The sequence below is a fragment of the Salvia hispanica genome, chromosome 5 (assembly GCF_029641045.1).
Source record: "Salvia hispanica isolate PSC_SH4W2 chromosome 5, Shi_PSC_v1, whole genome shotgun sequence".
NCBI lineage: Eukaryota > Viridiplantae > Streptophyta > Magnoliopsida > Lamiales > Lamiaceae > Salvia > Salvia hispanica.
In genome coordinates this window covers 43965055-43986705 of record NC_142696.1, presented here as the reverse complement: position 1 = coordinate 43986705, position 21651 = coordinate 43965055, and the positions used below count along the sequence as shown (strand labels likewise).

The window sequence follows — 21651 nt, the reverse complement described above, 5'->3', positions numbered from 1 at the left end:
AGGTCTTCCTACTCCAAGGAAAGTCGGTTTGTATCCCAGGGAAAAAAATGCTATTTCACTTTGATTTTCTTCATTTATATTCACAATGATTCATAAAGAATGCTAGTTCACTTTACGAGCGTAAATATTTCATTGGAATAATCAAATTTTGAAATGACAACGTAGAACTTCACAGCCATATCAACTGAGAACGAATAATAGATGTCGAAGGTGATGCTGACGATGGGGTAAACTTCCCGTATTACCTATTCCATTCTTCATTTTTTATATCCTCCGCTAAATAATAGCCATAATTTTTTATGATAATTATTTGTGCAAAGAATTCACAAAGTCTAGCTCCTTTAAGTTGGAAATCAATAACATTCAAATACAACGCTTTCGGCCTCATTCTCAATTCAACCAATGAAATTCTATATGATACAAATGGCTTTACAACTTCTCAACTTAAAAACCTTTGGTTTTAAATTCCTAAGGCCAACACAAACTACCAATATATGTATACGAAAATCTGTAGATACACAAAAAAAGTAAAAAAAAGAAAACAAATGTATTTTGGGAGAACATACACATCTAATAGCATACCGATTAGGCATCTGATTCATGAGGATGACTGCCATTGGCTAACGAAGGTTGTCCAATTTCCTTCCTAGATGCCTCCCACAGTTGCTGTTCAATTCCCAACTTCCTCAGCTCTATTAGACCTCTTTCAACTGTGGTTCCACAAATATTAAATCCGTAAACATATTACACTGATAATGTGACCTTGCACAATTAATTGCAGACTGTTTTACTTCATCAAACTTAAGGAAGAAAGGACATGGATAGCAGTCATTGAAAAAAGCTTTTCATAAAAATGAGCATTTTCCTTTTGCAATAGAGCTTCAGAGAACATGATCGATATATGTAAAAACTTGACATTATATAGGTACAATTATGAAGATGCATTGCAAGAGTTTAAGGAAAAAAGTTGAGGGCAAAATGACAATATTTTCCAAATCATAACTGGAAGGTTGTAAATTTACTAGCAAGGTTTAATGGCAGATATATGTACAAGGGGTTTTTTTCAAGATGCAGCATTAAAGGTACAAGGGTGAAGATGTGAATGAGGCCCTTCAGATAATTTTTTTTTTAATGAAATATAATATATCTACCATTTCAGTTAAAAAAAAACTACTTATATACAGAGGAAAAATCACTTTGGGTGAAAGAAATTTTTAACAGATAAACAACATAACGATAAAGACAGACATGGAAGCTGCCTGTCACGGTCCTCTATATGTAATCTAATCTTATGACATACTATGGCATAAAAGTAGATCACAAAATGGTAAACTACACTAACAAGCAAGGAAAAACATGATAGAAGATTAAACTATGATTACCGTCAACAGCATCATGTGACGTTGGGGTTTTCCCACTCCGACTTATCCATAACTGAAGTCTCTCTTCCGCAATATCTTCCTCAACATCATGCACTTTTGCCCTTCTCCAGAAATATGTAAGCCAAGCCTATAAACAGACAACAATGTTAGACAAGACACACAAACTGATACCGTGTATTATTCGATGTTTTTATTATTAGTTATCTCTTATTTCCTTTACTACTCCTATTTAGTTATGCAGGGCTAAGTAATTTAGGGTTAAAATAAAGAATAGATCAGGCTTTCGTGAGGGTTTTAAGTCTTTAAATAGTTATTAGTGAGTTAAGGTTAGGATCATTGTGGGTATTATTCCAAAACAACATCCATTCTAGGCCTCACTGCGTGGAGTTTGGGACAGCATCTTCGAGTAGGGTCTCGCAAAAGGAGGTTTTGCTCTGTTTTCCCTTTTGATTATTTATGAATCTTTATGTTCTTTGTCCTTTATTTATCTCTATCACCTTTACTCTAACGCACACACGCACACATTTAAATATAATATATATATATATATATACATAGAGAGGGAGAGAGAGAGATGTGTTAACTAATGTGATTGTGCATGTATGAATTCAAAAATGTGGTTGAACACAAAAATACATATATGGATCAGAAAGTGCATAAATGCATTACTATACATAAGCATACATCGTATTAATAAAAGATGTATGATTATGTATAATGCATTGTTTTATACAGAAAAATGCATGGGTACTTCAGTACTCTCGGAGGATTGGGATTTGGGATCTACCTGATCCTATCCCTACATATATAGGAAAGGGATCAAGTGAGGATGCTATATCTAGGTGAGTATTGAGAATCATTTTCAGCCCTTTGGTGACAAAGATCTATGGTGCATGCAAATATGCAATGCAGCACCCCTTGGTTTGAATCCTGGAGGGGTGAAAATTGAAAACATTATAATTATTTATTTTATTCATCTCAGTGTTCATTGATTTTATGTACTACTAGTTCGTTATTCTCATTTATCATGAAAAATCCAATTTTCACTAGATCCCTACCCTACACACACAGAGCAAACCATTGCCATATTACCTCTATTTATAGCATCCATAGAACTAAAAAATCCTCTATCATTGTCATTTTACATACATGTACCCATTATGCATAACCAAAATAGAACAAACCCATTCATTGTCGACTCTCCCACAACTTACCCATTAATTATATACTAATATTTACTTTGTACTTCCCAGGAGTCCCTAACATTGTGATCAATCCCCCCACCACCCACCCCAATTAGTCATCAAACGTTTTCTCCGACAGTCCTCTCTGCCCAACCAGAAACTACAAACTGACCACATAGCATAGTCCCACAAGGCCAAAGAATGTTAGATCAGTACCAGTTACTTGAGATGCTATTTTTAACAGCCAAGGAACAATGAATGAGAGTGGGGAACATGGCAAATTCTAGTAGCAAATTGCAAAACTACTTAAGAAAATACGAGGGACTGTAGAGGAAGTTAGAAAATTGTGCATTAAAGATTACAACTTTCTTATCCTATATTCAACTCTATCCTCATGAAAAAAGTTATTCCTCCACATACAGATTATTCCAGTTTCCTCAAGCAGTAACAGTAACAAATAAAATGAGAGAGAACAAAATAACAGACCTCTTTGAAAAGAACATCATCGCATTCCTCTTCACTCAACTCTGGAGAAAAATATGTAGGCATTTAGATTTTGGGTAAATAATAATTTAAATGTGAAGGAAAATAACATGTCAGATGAAATCTACAAAATATGCTGGCGAAAAGCAAAAAAAAAAAAAGAGTATAACTTAATGTCAACTTCACTTTGCATCAAGTATATCTAAACAGTAGCAGAAAGAGAATAACTCTTAAGTGCAAAAAATAATTAGCTGGAATAATTTACATGTCTAATCACTTGGAAACAAAAGGCAGACATCACATTAGATCAAGACCTTGTCCAAGAATGAAATAAGTTAACAGAAGTACGATAGTCCTATAAATCATAGCAAGGTGGATACAACAAGCAAGTTTCTTACCGAATGCTTCCATGTACTTGGGATCACCAGATGATTTAGGATCTGTAATGTGGCAGAGAAAAGACTGTGTTACAACTTACAAGCAAACTATAATAATAGCTAACCCACAAAATTGCATGAATGAGTTGCAAAAATATATGTAACTTTCTGCAGACTACATGCATGACAGTTATGGGCTAGAGGGAGACTAAAATTCTGGGCAATACCTGAGAGAGATTGGCGAACTAAGGCTGATTGTCTTTTCTGTGCCATCATCAGCACAACAGCATCCTCAACCTTCAAATAAGACGAATGAATGAGGAATGGAGCAACCCAAATAGTGAGATCCTCACCACAGACAGCATTTGAGAGACAATATATACAGAACAATAAAATGAACAGTATAAGGAAGATACTTAAACCAAATTCATGAGAATAAAAAAATAAAAAATTAGAGAACCTTTAACGAGGCTAATTCCCTTAGACCCATCTCAACAGAAAGCATGCTCTCTATATTTCCTTCCCCAGTTAGATCATTCAAATCTCGAGCAAGTTTGCTTCGATCTGAATCATCCCCACCTGCTCAAATGTCAACAAATGGAAGCTTGCTTAGTTGCAGATGACAAGACCACATGAAACTCCAGACTAACAATTATAACATGGAGTATTGAGTATTATCATGTAGAAGCCCAACCATCCCAGGAATCCTCTTTCGCCTTCTGTCCAGCTGATATAACAACCTCAAAGGGCAGTGGAGCTAGAGATGACCAGTGCTCATGCTTGGAAACAGCTATATCTGCACATATACCTGTAGTGGAAAGAAGTAAAGAAAGAAAGCTTAAGGTCAATCAGCTCTTTTATAATGACAAATATGAAACCAATACAATAATGAAATGCTTTCCAGATGCAATATTGACCTCTAAAAATACTATGTGGTTATTATAACCACATAAAAGAGAAATTTGTACACCCTCGTCCATAGAAAATAGTCATTTGTGGACGGCACGAGTTTTAATGCACAATTAGAGAAGTGGGAGAGAGATAGAGAAAAGGTGGATAAAGTAGGAGGGAGAGAGAGAGAGAAATAAAAAACGTGTTGAGAAAGTTTCCATGGACGAAAAAAAGTGGGAAAATTGCACTATTTTCTGTAATTGGAGTATCATTATGTAGTTCCTAGGCCGGATCTGGATAATGTAACATGCAACATCTAGCTTGTAGCATTATAATTTGTCATCCCCTCCCTCCCCTGCACCCATGGAACAAATGATAATTCAGTAATATTACCATAATTTGAAGCTAAACCCCAATAACGAGCAAGCCAACATCTCTTCAGAACAACTTCTTCCTGGAAACAAACACCCAAAAGCAAAATATTGTAAGTTAGGACTCATTAAGACAGTTTCTGAGATTTTCATTAATTCTAAATTAATTGAAAGGACAACCATCTCCTCATGTGTCAAAATCATCCTTTGTGTCATTGTTTTGAGAGCATTTGCTTCAGATTCAGCTTCATGGAGCTGTTCTACAACAGTGGCAGTCTCCTCTTTCACGTTCTGATCAAGTATTTATAATGAACATTATCAGAATGCAAACTTGTGAAAAGTAGAAGGCCAAAGAAACACATAACTACATAAGTACCTCAAGTTCGGCACGGAGACCTGCAAGCTCTCCATCCCTTGCGTCTTTTGTCTGTTTTGCTGCTTTCAAAGCAGCCTGCGGTGAAATCATAATGAGAAAGCCATTTGGTTTACCATATCAGTATAAATAAATTGACTTATAATATAGATTTTTGTATGTACACATACCTCTCTTTTTTGAAGAGCTGCTTCCTTCCTGAAAGTGATTAACTCATCAGGAGCAACGCTAAATAGCTTGAGATACAGCTACATAATAGAAACTTACCGGCTTAATAGTTTAGCTTCCAAGGATACACCTTCCCCCAGGGAAGCTACCTAAAAGTTTCGTTCAGAAAGTCAAAATAAATACTGAAAACATGGATTTGAGATGAAGACTAGCATAAGAACCCGGTATAATGACCAAAACTGGTGCCCCCAGAAATGGGCACATTACTCATCGAACAAAAACAGTAAATTACAAAAATGACCTGAAATAAAGAGTTGAACTAAACAGCTATGGATTACTGCATCCAAATAACAAGACTGGTTTAATAGTTTCAGTATTTAAAATCCAGACTCAATGAAATTGGAACCAGGAGGCATTCAATAAGGGCAAGGAGCAGGGTTATTTTCATCTCTATGTTCTGACATACCAAACACCAATACTGAGTTTAAAGCTATGTCTTCGGAAAAGGGATTTAGAGTGTAACACTAACCTGTTTCTCTAACTCTCTGGCTCTAGCCTCTGCTTCTTCACGCTTTTCATCCGCGTGACGAAGCTGTTGAAAGAATTAGCCATAATGCCAGACAGGAGAAATTGTTAGTAAACCTCCTTTCAATATCTCTTTCGCTATTCATGTTTTCTTTTTGCTTTTCTTTATATAATTTACTTCCATATATAGGAGAAGCTAGAAAAACTCACCTTATCTAAGATTACTTCATTCTCCTCTTGCAACATATCAAGCTGCACATCGAATTTATGTAAGTTAACCATATAGTATACCATATTACCATGGGACTTTTGCAGTTAATATACAGTACAACCACTGACCAGAAAGCTTAACGGTGTGCAGCAGATAAATTGGGTTTACTTTATAACAAATCAGCAATCTTAGTATTACAGAAGTAGGCAGATATAATGAAAGACGTACTTCATCACGAAGTGCAGAAGCCTCTAGCTGATTTTCAGAACCTTTCAGGTCACGGCCTATATCAGGTACAAATCTGCATTGTTAGCCACCAAAGAAGAATCATTCAACTATCAGCCATTCAACAAGAACATTACCCCAAAAAAATCGTGACAAGAGAAAAAAGTAATCAGCTAAAACATAATGCTGAGAAAGCATGGATAGAAAGAGAAAAAAAAGGTTTGAAATGTATAGCATCAGGGAAAAGAACTATCGGAACTATCTGTCCTGGTAACAATGAGACATTCGGGCTGCAGCTTGCTTAGCTCTCGCTCTCTAATAGAAACTTAACTTAGTTAGTTGAAAGAGCTACATACAAGAATTCAGGGTGGGTAGGCAACAGGTTAAAGGATATAAAAAAAGTATTGGGACTCTCTTAGCTATCTATGGATGAAAACATAAATACATGTAATGATGAATTGATATATCTAAGGGATCAGTACCAGCACTAACTCCAATTTAGTAGAACCAAACCAAGGATCAAATGCAACAATTGGACCTAAAGGAGTAATAAAAGAAAATATATTATGCTCTGAAACAATTAAAAAATTGTTTCACCTGCTTTGTCGTTCCACCACTTTAAAATCACACTGACAACAAAAATCAGAACTTCAAACTAAAAATAAGTAAGTCAAAAACCAGCTGACAAGATTTTTCTCCCAACTCATTTGATAAAGTTTCATTGTTTCTCATTTTAATAAAGAAATACTAAAATACAGCACCAATTATCATCTAGGTTGGTATTCTGATGCAAATTCAACATTCAAAAACTTTGGCAAAATGTTCTCATAGGCCTCAATAAGAATTAAATTATGGACATGCATGAAATTCAACAAAAAAGGGAAAACAGATATAAATGCAATAACCTTTAAACCACCAACTTTTTGTTTTTAGACGAAAAAAGGGCAGTGCACAAAAATTTAATGTGGCATAACTCAGTAATTAGATATACATAACTTCTCACGTCATTGTTCTGCATCAGCAGCATTAGTTATCAGGTTAAATTATTGCATTTAGTAACAACATAAAAAGTCTGATGATATACAGAAATCTCGTAAAAGGAATAGCTTACCTCTTTTCTCTTAACCTGCTACTAGGGGGTTCAATTGGAGGTATGGCAACTGGAGTTTTCAAAGAGGATCTACTTGGTGGTGCCACTGTATTTGTTCCTGTACGGACAGACATTGAAGATCTTCCAGCTGATGTCGAACGAACAGGAGGATTGATGTCCATAAAATTCCGACCTAACTACAGACAAGACCATCCAAATTTTAATATATCCATGAGTGAGAACAATATAGTGCCCCTTAACCACTGTCAAACCCCACCCACTTTCATTTAACTGAACATGCTGACCTAAATGTACAAATACTACAAGTGCTATTACAGGAAATTCAACCTCCAAAGATACCACAGTATTGCAGATTGTATTTGAGATATATAACAGCAATGTTAGAACAATAAATGAATAAATAACTGTTGCCCAAGTACAATTGTACAAAAAGTGCTGACTGAAGTCCACCCTCACTGTTGGATCAAAACTGCAACAAGATTCATATTGGCCCTAGGTCACAAAGTTCAACAAGTCAAAAGCTATAGCTGAGTAGTATAATTGATTAGCTGCATGTTGTCATCCAATCCAGCCCCATTATGTGCAAAAGTAGTTGTTTCATTGTCCCGCTATTTTCCATCAAGAGAGGGAAAGAAGAAAAGGAAAATGTGGGTATGCAAGAAAGTTCTGATTAAATATAGGAAAATGCATTAATAGATCCTTATACTTTCATATTTTTATAATTGGGTCCTAAAACTCTGGTTTGTCATTTCTAATATGGAGGGACTGAGCTCTCAAACATCATTTACTCAAATTGACTCCCCATACTTTGACTTCCTCAGATGACCACCCATAAATGTGACCCAATTATACCACCATTACAATATTTAAGAACCGGGTTCAAACAAACTTATTTCAAGGACCAAACTATAACACAATCAAATTTAAGAAGTAAATTGAAGCAAATGAAAGTCCAAGGGCCCAATTATAAAATGCATGAAGGTCCAAGGACCCAGTTATGTTTTGCTTCTATGATTTTTCCAAGGAAATTCTTTGAGCAACTATGCTCCAACACACTTCTGGGAAAAAAAAAAGTTAAATACAGGAAATATAGAGGTTCAATGAACATGACTGAACTCTAGCCAAGCAAAGGACTGTCTAGAACACAATCTTCTAGAACTTTTTTGCCTCCAATATATGAAAACGTTGATATTTAAATAATTTGATTGGTTTCCATCACAAATGGTATTCTGAATAGCTTGGCTGGCTTCATTAAATTTACATCCACCATTTCCAAGAGAATCAATTAACATAAATCATGGTAAAGTCTGGTCCCTGCTGGTTTCGCGATTATCCATATAATCACCCTAATCTAAATCTACTATTTCTTCTCCAAATTACAGATAATCCCGTGATCATTAGAAAAGGCAGGTCTGATTTTATCAAGCCACTTCCAGTGAACGACAACTCAACTAATCCCTATGCCATAGCGATGTGTAGCAGAAATTAAACGACTCCAAATTGCTCCAACTAGATACAGCATAACACAATTTAAGCTTAGCAGAGAAAGCGCAATGTCTCACGTTAAAACATAGGAACCAATTTCAATTTTAGATCGAGATGGACAGAGAGTATTACAATTAACAAATCAACCAAGTGCTAAAAATTAATTAAACCCAAATTAACTCAAAGGACTTAGCACTGTGAAAGAGAGATCCAATCTCACCGAAGGCGACGGAGATCTATTAGGCCTGGTAAGCGAAATTCCGGAGAAGCCGCCGCCATTACTCCCACTGTCACTCCGATTAACACCAATATTACTGGAAGCCGACATCGGCGCCGGTGGAGCAGCAAAGCGGAAGCCGAGGTCATCGTCTTCATCATCATCGTCGTCATTGGGGGTCTTGGACGCCATGACGAGCGCCAGGCGCTGCGCCGCGGCCTTTGCGGCGACGTTCTGAGTCCGCTTGATGGTGGACATCCCGGCGGCGGAAGGGGGGAGCCTGGAGCGGGGGTGAGCCGGAGAGCCGACAGGCGAGGAGGAACCGGTGCTGCTGGATCCGCCGCTCCACTGGCGGGCGTAGACCGGACTCTCGGTCCTCTTCCGATTCATTACAAATTCGGACTGTATGTATAGGTGCGTGTTTTGTGGGGGCAGCTAGATTTGAGGGGAAATGGAATTTATGCTGAAGAATGAAGATGGCAAAGGCGAGGAGAAATAGGAACGGGATTTGGAGAAATTGGGTGGAAATTTGATGTACTGTATACCGACTTCAATGATCGCCAGAAATCTAAATATATTCGCATAAAAATGATTAAATGTTCTACTATTGTCGAATTTCTTAGTTCTGGGCAACACGAGTGTTCGAATCCCGGCAACGGCGATTTCATAATTATTTGTGTTTTTTCATTTTACCAAAGACTTTATCTTTCAATTTACATTTCCTTTGTTTTTTCAAAAATCAAATTGAATGGGTGATTCATATGTAAGTGATAGCATCAATACTCAATACTCAATACTCAGTTGGGCCGAGGATGATCCCCCACCAATTTCGTAATTAGTGTAGTACTAGTATTATATACATCTACAAAATTATAATTTGAAATTGTAGTGCAGTTGACATTATTGTAGTATTAAAGGCAAATAGGTGTTTAGTTTGATCGCAGCATCATTATATATTTATATCCAAGTGTCACTATATTTTATATCTTAGTGTACACTTACATAGTCTGTTATATTCTTATTATTTCTTTTGAATTTATACCATAACTTTATGTTTATTTCTCCACTTCAGTTTATTATCTCTTATCTTATGTCTTTTTAATTTACACCATAATTTATGTCTAATTGTCCCTATTCAACAATCACTTTATTTTACTGTTAGTGCTATATTGGCTTTCGGCAATATCAACATAATCATCAACAGTATTTTGGGCCCAAATATTAAATTCATAGTTTCACCTCTATGATAGTTAGTAGTGTATAAACCTCAAAATAATAGTACCACTATAATGCATTAGTAGTAAACTAGTAGTACTAGTGATAATCCATTTAATTATAACTAGGATTGTACGAAATTTAAAGGGTTGACCTCCGTCCCCCAAATTTTAACACAGTTTACTATTTCGGTCCGTCCCTAAAAATTTGACACATTTCACTTTTTACCAAAAATTCTAATGATGCTTGAAGTTGTCAAAAAGGACTTGTAACAAAGAAATCATAGGCTCCCGAATATTCTAAAAAACATGATAGGGAGCACCCTAAAGCCAATTTCGAAGTGAAGAAGTGGTATCATTATTTATAGCGTAGGAAGTTTGTTATCCTTACTGATCATCAGAGCTTGTGATCGGATTACACACGTAGAAGGCTTGGCGATGTTTCTCGTATTTTTCGTGCCCCGAGTCGATCGATTGACCGGCTCTCGCCGTTCCACATCCGACCAGGACATATCGCCGGCCCAATATGGACTTGATAAATTTGTATTATCCATAACAATGCCCTTTGCGAATAGAAGTCTACTGAAACCTTGCCCGTGCAATATCTCGATGGGAGTCTTTGCAAAATTTTCAGCAATTGAATTCAAAAAAGCTGGAAGGGCTTTATCGTCGTCCCCAAGATCAAACTGAAATTCACTCTCATCAAATCGTATATAGCCCATATAGGGCGAGCATCAAACCATGTCAACCATATAGGGCATATAGTGGGCGTCGTATAGCCCATATAGGGCGAAAGTCATATAATATATCGTATAGTCCTTGTAGGACAATGTCACGTTTCGTATATACCCAATGTAGGTGTCCAAGCACGGGGCAATAGCACATGTATCAACAAATAGAATTTGTATTACAATCACGATGATAATTATTTACACAAATATTTTTAAATTTTTTTTTAATTATTTAAAATTTTTTGTCAACTACATATACAATTCATGTCAACTACACATCAAATGTCAACAACACCTACTGATAAGTCAAAGCAACGTATGATCGAATAACGTGTGTCCTAAATTATTACAAAGATTAGGAAATATTAAATCTCCAAGACTTCGTCTTACATTAGATAGAAATAAAGACGTGTCTATTATTAAGATCCTTTCAATGTTATACCACACTAGTGTCACTAGTCATTCTCAAGGTAAAGATGACTTTCGGACGAACACTGCAACCTTTCGCGATAGGTAGCCAAAGCCTATCTAGATTGAATTTCACAACGGGCGGCGCCGCGGCAAACAGCTTCGCCGTCCAGTACGATCCGAGATCCGTCCCCATTTTCCTCGTCGAATTCGACATCTCCACCGCGGCGCTTGTGAAGGAGATGTCGGTGGGGATGCTGAGGATCGCGTTGGAGTGCGAGAAGCCTCCGCCGACGGTAGCATCGCGGCTGCGGAGATCGGCGTCGCGGCTGTTCGGGGAGCCAGTGAAGATGTACTGCAACGGGAGGAATGAGGTTTGTGAGTCTTCGAAGTGGCAACCTCAGTGATGGGCCCAATGGTGGTTTCTTATTATCTGTAGTTGAGCTCTTCTCTGCTTGGTTTGATGTTAGATTCGCTAGTGAGGCTAAAGCTCTGTTTTCCTGTTTTATCCTTGTTTTCCTTTCCTCAGCTAATTGAGTCTCGAGATCTCGAACCTGTTTTGGGGCTAGTGAGGCCAAACCTCGTCTTGCTCAACCAGGTAGCATTCCCCATCGACGTCGGCACAGCTTGAGCCGAGCTACGGGAGCACGGCCACATACCGAACCGACAGTCGTTCGCACGAAGCGTAGAACGCTTATTTGTGAAGCTCGGAGGCCGTCGGCCTCGTACCCACATCATGCACCGTACCCGAGAGATCGAGCATAACGCTGCGGGTCATCAACCCGAACGCCAGTGATGGCGAACGCGGTGCGACATGCTGCGTGCGCGATTTGGACCCGCAGTCTTACCCGGCCATTTCTGAACAGTGGACTTCATCTTGTCAATCAGGTCCCCGCAGTCTGACATGTCGAGTCACTTTGAATTGAGAGGGATCCCGAGGTATTTGATTGGGAGGGACCCCTCTAGAAAGCCAAAAATGTCGAGTAGGGCCTCCTTGTTGACTCAGAGCGTGATGTTTTTGTTCATAGAATAATTTTCATAATAATACCTCATTATTTAGACGGCCCAACATTTTGAAAATGTTGAAGTTGGTTAAATGGTAACGGAAAAAAAATATCAATGTGGTAGTGGACCTCATATTCCACAAACTCATTCATACTCACATTTTATTATAAAACTAATACTTTAAAAGTAGGACCCACACCCCACCAACTTTTTCAACTCACTTTCCATTACATTTCTTAAACCCGTGCCAGGTCAAAATGTGTCAAAATTTTGGGGGACGGAGGTAGTAATTTTTTTGGCTGATTTTACAATTAAATTTGAAACATTACAATAATAATGAATAATTCGAATTTGGGTAGAATATGAAACAAAAGTTCGATGTAAGGAGACCTCTAATTTGGTTTCTGAAAAGATGTCACGCTAACAACAAGTATACACATATGGGCAGAATATGTAACAAAAATGCTAACGAGATTGTCGTTTTTGCATGAAATTAAAAAGATGTAACACGCCAACAATAAGTATGCACATATATATTTAATTTTTTAAAAAAATTGTCTATACATGCCATCCTTGTTGGCGTGTCTAAAGTATTATTTTTTGTAATATAAAGACGCCAACCTTGTTGACGTCTTAATAAAATTTTAAAATATTCTCATTTATTTTATTATGCCAAATAATGATTTTTAAAGACGCCAACAAGAATTGCGGTTTTCAACGGGATAAAAAAGTTAATCTTAATTTCCTACTTTATATATAGAATTAATATACTATATTCTTTGGATGATTTTAGAATTACATGAAATACTACATTAATATTTATTAAAGATAAATTAATTCAAATTTATTTTATTGCAAAGAAATTTTAAATATAACTAGAAATTATATAAAAAAAGCTAATATAAAAATTTGAATAAATATAATTAAAATTATGATAAAATTAGAAAATAAATATTGTTCATATTTGTTCATGGACTGAGCTAGGTTAGTGGTGGGTTTTTTATGGTCTCGGGTATGGATTGGCCCTAGATTTGATAAATAGCCCAATAGAAGTTCATTTCAACCTATGAGCCTAGCCAAGACTCGCTTCGTTTCACTGATGAGTCGAGGTTGGGTTGACATGACCCAGTTGACAACTCCATCGTTCTAAAGTCATTGTAATGCTTCATCGCCTAATGGAACTCAATTTTCATGTAGGGCATAGTGGAATCGGACTCCGATTGGAGGTCCCTCTGCCCCGTTCAACCTGATTATGGTCGGCGCCTTGATCTCAGCCATGCATAAAATCCAAACTCTCCAAATATTCATGTGATTGTATTATGATTTGGTGCATAATCGCACGCACTCTGCAGTGAAAGTACGTCTGAACGAATCAGAGAGATAAAGAAAACTGTGATAATTTCGGCTTTGGGTTAAATCTTTTTAGTCAGAAAAGAGCATGATATATCTAAAATAGATAGTCAATTTCGTGTTAATTGGAAACATGATCTCACCTTCCAAGATCTAAAGAAGTTATCATGTCAAAAGTTAAAGTAACCTATAATTGTTCGAACATTCCATATCAAATCAACAACATATTTAATAGCATGGATGTGCAAGCAAAAGATTCACAGGAATGACATGGTCAATTGGCTACTCTTTTTATTTTTTACTTGAACTTGCACTCTAAACGTTTACTGGACTCCGAGTGTTCACAAAAAAATACGTGTATCTAATTATACCCCTTAAAATATTGTAATATCTTTACACTTCTGTTCGACGCCATACGAATTTTGACACATATATAATATGTCATTATCTTATTGTCATACCCAACAATGGTTAGACCATAATATAGCTCAGGATACTCGAATCGAGCTCTCCAAATATCCTGACTATGCCATTATGCAAACTCGCATGGAACAAAAAGTGCACTGGTTATAGGCTGGTTATGTTGCGCATGTTCATCTTACCCATCGGTGAATAGAGGTCTACAGCCACCTATATGGATTTTTTCATTATTTGCAATTTGACGTTTAACAACTAAATATTTAGAAGAATCCAGATAACCCACCCATGGATAAATCTCTACTGGAGATAGACCATTCTCAATGACATATGAAAATGCTATCGGATAATTACATGGAAACCCAACATCTGGGACTATGTATCGACCCAACTCAAGACTTTTACGTTTGCTATAATGGTGTATAAAATCCATAAACTCCTGTGGAGAACCAAGGGATGATCATCTTATACGAGCAACTTCATCGCCATACATTGTCGCAGTAACAACATGTGTGTGTTTCCATGATCTCGCACATTGAGAATGCAATGAGGCTTTTGCAGAATGACCAGGACCAGGTCCATAATGGCCTTCGTTGTTAGCCACATAACGACCTGAATTCGGTGTTGGGCCAGAATGACCCGGAGATTTGGGTCGGACCCTATTGATTTTATTTTTCCTATTTTATCTTCCCTACTTTATTTTGTCTTTCGATTTTTCTATGATTGATAATTGATTCTATAGATTTACAGTTATAAATGACACATTAAAGAATTTGGATTTGGGTAATTGGTCGGAGAAATCATGAACTATTACCGAAATTTGATATTTTCCATAGCCTTTAAAGTTGGTCGGATAAATCACGAACTTTCACAACCGTGCAAATTTCCCACAATGATTATTTTCGGTCATGGCTATTGACGTGAATTAATTAATAATGTGTGGCAACATATGTATCAATTCTAAAATAGGTGTATAATAATAAATCTCATGTGAGCTTATTAAAATCCATGTTATTTAGCCTTTAATTTCCAAGTAATTATCGCTATGGGAAATTTGCACAGTTGTTAAAGTTAATTTATTCAACCAACTTTAAAGGTTATGGAAAATACCAAATTTCACCAAGAGTTTATAAATTTCGGACCAACTACCCTTTGGATTTTATAAATATTAATGACCTTCTAGAGCACATAACTAAATATAAGTTGGAATTTGAATGAATAACAAAGTATGGACACATTACAATCAGTTTTAATCTAAAAGTTTATATTTGTTGACATAACTTTTAAAATGTTGATTCTATCCATTCGCGAAATGAATAAGACCATTCTTTTCTCTAAAGTTTTAATGAGTTCTTTTTATCTTTCTCACAATTTTTATCACGTTGTTCTTATTACTTATACAAACCGATTATTGATTGGTTATACGACATATGCTAATAATATTGAATTGCTTAGATGGTAGATTGATAAGACCTTCACTCATTCATTGTAATAAGTTAGAACGAAGGAATACAAAAAAAATAATGGTAAAGATAATAATGAATTTATAATTCAGTTACCGTTGTTGGCTCTCACACTGTCACACAAGTGCCTAACTTTCGTTTACTCATTGACAATGGATACAAGCGGTAAAGAGTTAAGAACTATTTAAGTACACAAACATCAAACAGAAAATTTAGTTTTATTTGTACTCCTAAATAACAATTTGTGTTTTTATGTCACTCACAGAGTTTTAGAGAATTATTCAATGTTATAAATTTATATTTATTGCTATTGGATGTTAGAGACCTCCATGTTTAACATGGTTTGTTATTTTCTCGCAAACACCTTTAAAAGTGAATTGTTACTGTTTCTAAATTGTGCATTTTTACTTTTTTTTTTTTATTTGACACCTACTATTATTATCTTCTTTTAATTTACAGTCACTTGTTGTGTGCTTAACGATATTGGTTTCTGTTGGACAAAGTTTGTTTACCATGTACACTCCAAGTTCCTAGAAGATAGTATAATGTTAGGAACTAAGAGAATTATAAAAATCATAAAGTTTTATAAATCAATGTTAGTGTTTTGTGTTAATATAGATACATAGTTCATTTAGCCATTTGTGTTGATATAAATTCATAGATTCATAATCTTGTTTATATGTACTTAAAAAAAATAATTTTTTCGTATTTCACAATAATCTTAAAATTTAGGTTTGGATAAAGATGAAAACTATCATGACTTTGTCGCTACTTAAAAGACTCATAGTCAATATTCTTGTATCAAGAGTTAATTATTAAGAAAGACAGCTGAACATGCATCAAACACAAAAATAACTTTAGTTAATTTTAAAATTAATATTCATAAAATCTGAACTACAGTTGTTTGACCTTATTATACTGGAAGACTTTAAAGATTGGATTCAATCAATTGTAGAATTAGTGTCAGAAAAATCTTTGTTGCTGAACTGACAAGTTTGGAATCTCGTTCATGAATTTCTTGTAATTATCTACACATATAGCTTAATATAGAACTTTATTGGTTGTTGATATTGCTTTAAGTCGGATTATCGCAATGGACTTTTGTAGAATTACCCAAGATCAGTTCTTCAATGACCCACATTCGTTGTCTGATAGTAATGACTCGAATTAGGTGTTGGGCCAGAATGACCCGAAGATTTGGGTCGGACTTTATTGATTTTTTTATTGTTTGTTGTTCGGCCATAATGACTCGGAGATTTGGTTCGGACCGTATTGATGTTTTAATTATTTGCAATTTGACTTCCTTTTATCTCAACAATACTATTCCAGTCATATATATCTTCTCTCTAACGAGATCTTCTCTCCTCCTCCCAAATGGCGATTTGGAATTTCGATGAGGAGCTTCGTAGAATAATAGGTAGAATGATGATGGAGAAGTTGCATCTTCTCAATCGGCATCAAGAACAAGCATGTTGTGCTTTCTTTTTAATAGCGACACTGAATAAGTAGAGTCTAGATCTGGAGAATGACATTAGGACAATGAACGTCGCCTGGAAGACATTCGCTAGAGTTTGAGGTCAAGGTCTCAGTTGCATATACATGGTCCTAATCAGGTTGATTTTCTTGAACGTCTAGTATCTTCCTATACCTGTATTGTAATCAGGTCAAGGTCTCAGTTACACATGCGGGGTCCTAAGGTTCATGTACGAATATTGTTGGTGTCGAGAAATGGCATGCATTAAAATAGTGGTGCATTCACAACGTGAAACTTATGGAATGCTTTATTTTGTGTGTTAAAATAAAAGCAAGGTAAGTGGGTGCAATTTTTCCCAATAGTACTTTCCTAAAGTTGACGACTTCACAATATAAAGAAAAAAAAACGACATAGGAAATTAATAATGTAATTCGAAAACGGTGTGAAATTACATTGAAGAATGGTTTAGTATGCGTTCATAGTATGAAAAATCTCTAAAATAAAATACAAATGGATTACTAATGCAAAATAGCAATTAAATTCAAAATTGAAAATAATTAAAATTATTACTACTAATTAAAGTGATCACATTAAGTTTATCAAAATTAATATGAAAACTATCTTTAAAACTAAATAATAGATATTTGATCTACAAATAAAAGGTCAAGATCATTTAGCTCGAGTATAATACAATGGGAAAAAAATTAATTAGGATATTTATCTCAGTTAACAATAAATTAGTTATGACTATATTTTAAAAAAATATATCTCAAAACTTTAAATGCATATAACTATCTCAATTTAATTATTTTTTCACACAACATATATCAAATTAAAGTTAATTTTATAGGGATTCTAACCAAATCTCACTTGCATATGTTTCGATGTCAAAATTTTTTAAAAAAATATTGAATTTTTGTATTTTTCAAAAAAACAGTTTAATATCAACACATCTATCATAATATGCCAACATAATACGTATAAAATGTCGATGCATAATTGTGTTGGCATACTCAATGCATCTTATTGATATGTTTATTATACTATATTCACAGTTTGATCCAAAACCCAAGTTTGATAGTTCTTATCTTTTTAAATTTAAATAGTAATAAAATGAAATTATACATGGCAAATTACAGACCACTAGATATCTAAAAATCTTATGGTCTCTAATTCGTTGTAGTTAGCAATTTAGGGAGAGTTAGCAATTAATCACAACTCCATGGATGCAAATTGTATAAAATATTACATACTCCATATGGGATATAATCAATTGATAATTATTTGCTACTTGATAACTGATTGCTATGTCAATACACATGTTATAAATGTCAACACAAAGATATTCGTGTCAACAAACTGCAGTTGACATACACATGTCTTGTATTGACATCTATATTTATATGTCAACATGAAGACATTTGTATATCAACAAAATTTAGTTAACATACAAGACTCTTCATGATAACATATAAAACATGCGTATTGACATAATTATAAGTTATCAATTTAAGATAGTTAGCAACTTAACAAGATACTCCTCCATATTGTATATAGAAAGTCTAAAAATGTTACTATCATATTTTGGTATTTTAGACGCATAATATTATGAAACTTTAAATAATATTCCACGGACTTTGAATTTAATATATAATGTTACAAATTTAAATAGTTGTTTAATATTTTCCACCAACGACAAAATCCTACTACATTAAAATAAGACGGAAAACCATATCTTGCTTTTGGTACTTTGTAATTGCTTCATTATCATTTTTCAGTTGTAACCATATTTTATGCGATGTAATAACAAAATTATAACCGAAAATTGATGCTAGTAAATAAAATTAAATAACTATTTAAATTCGTTATATTATATGTCAAATTCAACGTTCGTGGTAAAAAATAAATTTTTAAAAATTTTCGTAATATTAGGTGACGATATCCGTTTTCTAAATAAAGTAAATGTTATATTAGGAGCGATTAGGTTGAGTGTTAATTGATTTCATTTATCAAATAAATATTGATTGAACATATTATTTACTGTCATAATGCCATTTTAACCATTTTAATATGCCTTCACTGATGAATTTTTTCTCTCCAATTTTTTCTCAATATAGAATAATTGTAAAATAAACACGATATTTGATGGAGTAGTAACAATTTAGGAGTGGTTCTCGATAGATTAAGTTTTAGTTAAAAATAAAAATCCCTCATTTTAAAGTTTACTAGTATCTCCCCCGTGCTATGCACGGTATAATGCAATTTTTTAAAATATACATATCATATCTATATAATAATAATAATACATAGTAAAAGATTATTTATTCAAATTTATACATAGTGTTGATTGAAATTTATTGAATATCTAATAAAAAAACTGCAAGTCTAGAAAATGTAATGAAGTAATAACCGTGCAAATAGCAAAAGGAACCAAAAATATCAAGTTTGGTGAGCAAGGTTTTGTAATGATTATAAGGGGGTATCAATCTTTCTCCCTTTGTTAAGAACAAAATATCAAATTTTAGTTTTGTTGCTATTCAAAAATACAAAAAAATGTACTCATATTACAACAAAATTTACGATGAGTCAGACGAATACCAACTCACGAAGCGTGTCAATTTTTGCTGTTTGAAAGTAACGAAAAATAAATAAAAATAAAGGTGTATCAATAATAAGTTACTAAATGTCATATTTATAGTCTAGAAAATAACTAAGCTCTTCAAAAACCTTCAACGTTCTCAATAAAAAAAAACTTAATTAGCCAATTAGTTCAGTATCCAATTAACTAAAAGAATAAATCTAATCAGTTAAAGACTTCGACTAATCATAATAATAATTCGAATATCGAAAAAGCCTAAACCTTCTTTCTTCCTTCTTCCATCATCCTTGTAAACTCCATAAAAAGATACAAATTCAAATCTTAAATTTGTAAACCCTCTACTACCATGCAAAAAATATAGATACTCGTCAACCAACTAACCGAGCAACTATAGACAGCTCGAATATGACTGCCCTAATGGTGAAATTACATAAAATAACACAAAAAAACCCTTAGATCTATGGCTCCATCGCTGCCACATATATGAAATAGTCGATTGCCATCCACATCGATGTGTCCTCTGCACCAATAAGGTCCGTGAGGCTCATGTTGATATTCTTCCTGTAATTTCCTCGAACACCAATAAAGTCCAAAAAAAATGCAAATATGAATAACAATGAAAGAACATGTATTTATAGAAAACTAAAAGTTAACATTTCATGTTCCACAATTCATAAACAAAAGACCTTTTAGTTTCCACCATCTTCAACATAATTATAGTATTTACATATGAAACGTTTACTAAAATTTAATATTTGTAGGTGAAATACTTAGAGAAGAAATGCTAATTAAAGGTTACGTAAGGTGGTTTTTGAACGTGGAAAGCAAAACGCTTAGAATATACGCCACCAATTTAAATCATGGACTATTAATAAAAAGCTAATTTAATTAATAAATAACTTTTTTATTAACCTGACATTGAAAATAAAGTTTAATGTCATTTGTTACAAATTATATCAATAATAAATGTCTATTCTTTTTATTTCAAATCATAAACTATTTATAAAAATTAATTTTAAATAATAAATAAATATATTATTCGAATGGCATTCATGTAAATATCACCGAGCTTCATTTCATTACAATATAGTGATCCTATACACTAAAAACCCAAACCTTGAAACCTAAATTCTAAACCCTTGACTTTAAAATATACTCATCATGACCAACAAATGAGCCAAATATCAATAAAATTCTCCGCCCGCCCTGGTTCAATTTTACTTTGTTGATCACTTATTTTATTTTGGGAGTTTTTAGATCTGTATTCGATACCTTACACTGCGTTGGCCTACTTGATAACCCTTACTGATAGTAGAGATTTTTTTTAACCTTAATCTTGACTGTAAATTTGTTTATATACTCATATCAAGAAAGAGTGGTTTTAATTAAAAAAACGTGATGACATTCTTTTTCTTTCCTAAACTCCAATTTTATATAACTCATAAAAATCTATATGAATATCATTGTAAATATTGAAATTTATAAAATAATTTAGGTTCATGTATTTGATTGGATTAAAAAATAATAATTATTGTTATTATTATTGTGCATTAAATTAACATTACCACATACTTAAACATTGGAATTCAGTACATAATATAATAAAACAGAAAACGCACTAACTGCGCTACAACCCATTTGTAGCATCTGTTTTTTCTTTAAAATATGCAAAATCTATAAATGATTTTTCTTTAAAATATGCAAAATCTATAAATGACTATTATTAATAACATGATAATTATTTAAATTAATTTTTAACTGAAAATTTAATATCACTATTTGATTTAATTATTTAAATAATAATATCTATTTTAAAAGAACATTTTCTCAATACCCCAAAACTTCCCTTATTTTCCTAAATGCCCTTAAAATTCTCCTTTTATATATTGTATAAATTTTTCAGCTAAAATGGCATTTGCGTAAATATCTCTAAAACTCCCCTTTTATATATGTACAAAGGAAAGGAGAGAAAGTTAAATAATCTTTC

General features: G+C 34.0%; 1 protein-coding gene across 2 annotated transcripts; it reads right to left on the bottom strand.

The window, feature by feature from the left end:
• Window positions 1–322: 322 nt before the first annotated feature.
• LOC125189110 (coiled-coil domain-containing protein SCD2-like) lies at window positions 323–9586 on the bottom strand. Of its 2 annotated transcripts, none has more exons than XM_048086321.2 (17): window positions 9007–9586; window positions 7302–7477; window positions 6194–6266; window positions 5965–6006; window positions 5759–5821; window positions 5329–5378; window positions 5232–5259; window positions 5065–5139; window positions 4869–4979; window positions 4711–4771; window positions 4121–4234; window positions 3887–4005; window positions 3654–3723; window positions 3448–3489; window positions 3053–3093; window positions 1383–1509; window positions 323–710 (listed from the first exon to the last, which is right to left on the bottom strand). In XM_048086321.2, exons 1-17 carry the CDS (start codon window positions 9391–9393, stop codon window positions 586–588), a joined length of 1704 nt encoding a protein of 567 aa, XP_047942278.1. In that variant the 5' UTR covers window positions 9394–9586; the 3' UTR covers window positions 323–585. The 2 variants fall into 2 exon arrangements, with proteins under 2 accessions (XP_047942278.1, XP_047942279.1); XM_048086322.2 differs by having other exon boundaries at window positions 7302–7473; window positions 9007–9138.
• Window positions 9587–21651: the final 12065 nt, after the last annotated feature.

What these genes read in the sequence shown, in the direction of transcription:
- LOC125189110 (XM_048086321.2), bottom strand. Translation starts at nt 9,393, where the DNA reads ATGAATCGGAAGAGGACCGAGAGTCCGGTCTACGCCCGCCAGTGGAGC. An exon ending in AGCAGGTTAAGAGAAAAGAG is followed by an intron (nt 6,267 to 7,301) that starts GTAAGCTATTCC and finishes CTAACAATGCAG; the next exon opens with ATTTGTACCTGATATAGGCC. An exon ending in CAAGTACATGGAAGCATTCG is followed by an intron (nt 3,094 to 3,447) that starts GTAAGAAACTTG and finishes ATTTTTCTCCAG; the next exon opens with AGTTGAGTGAAGAGGAATGC.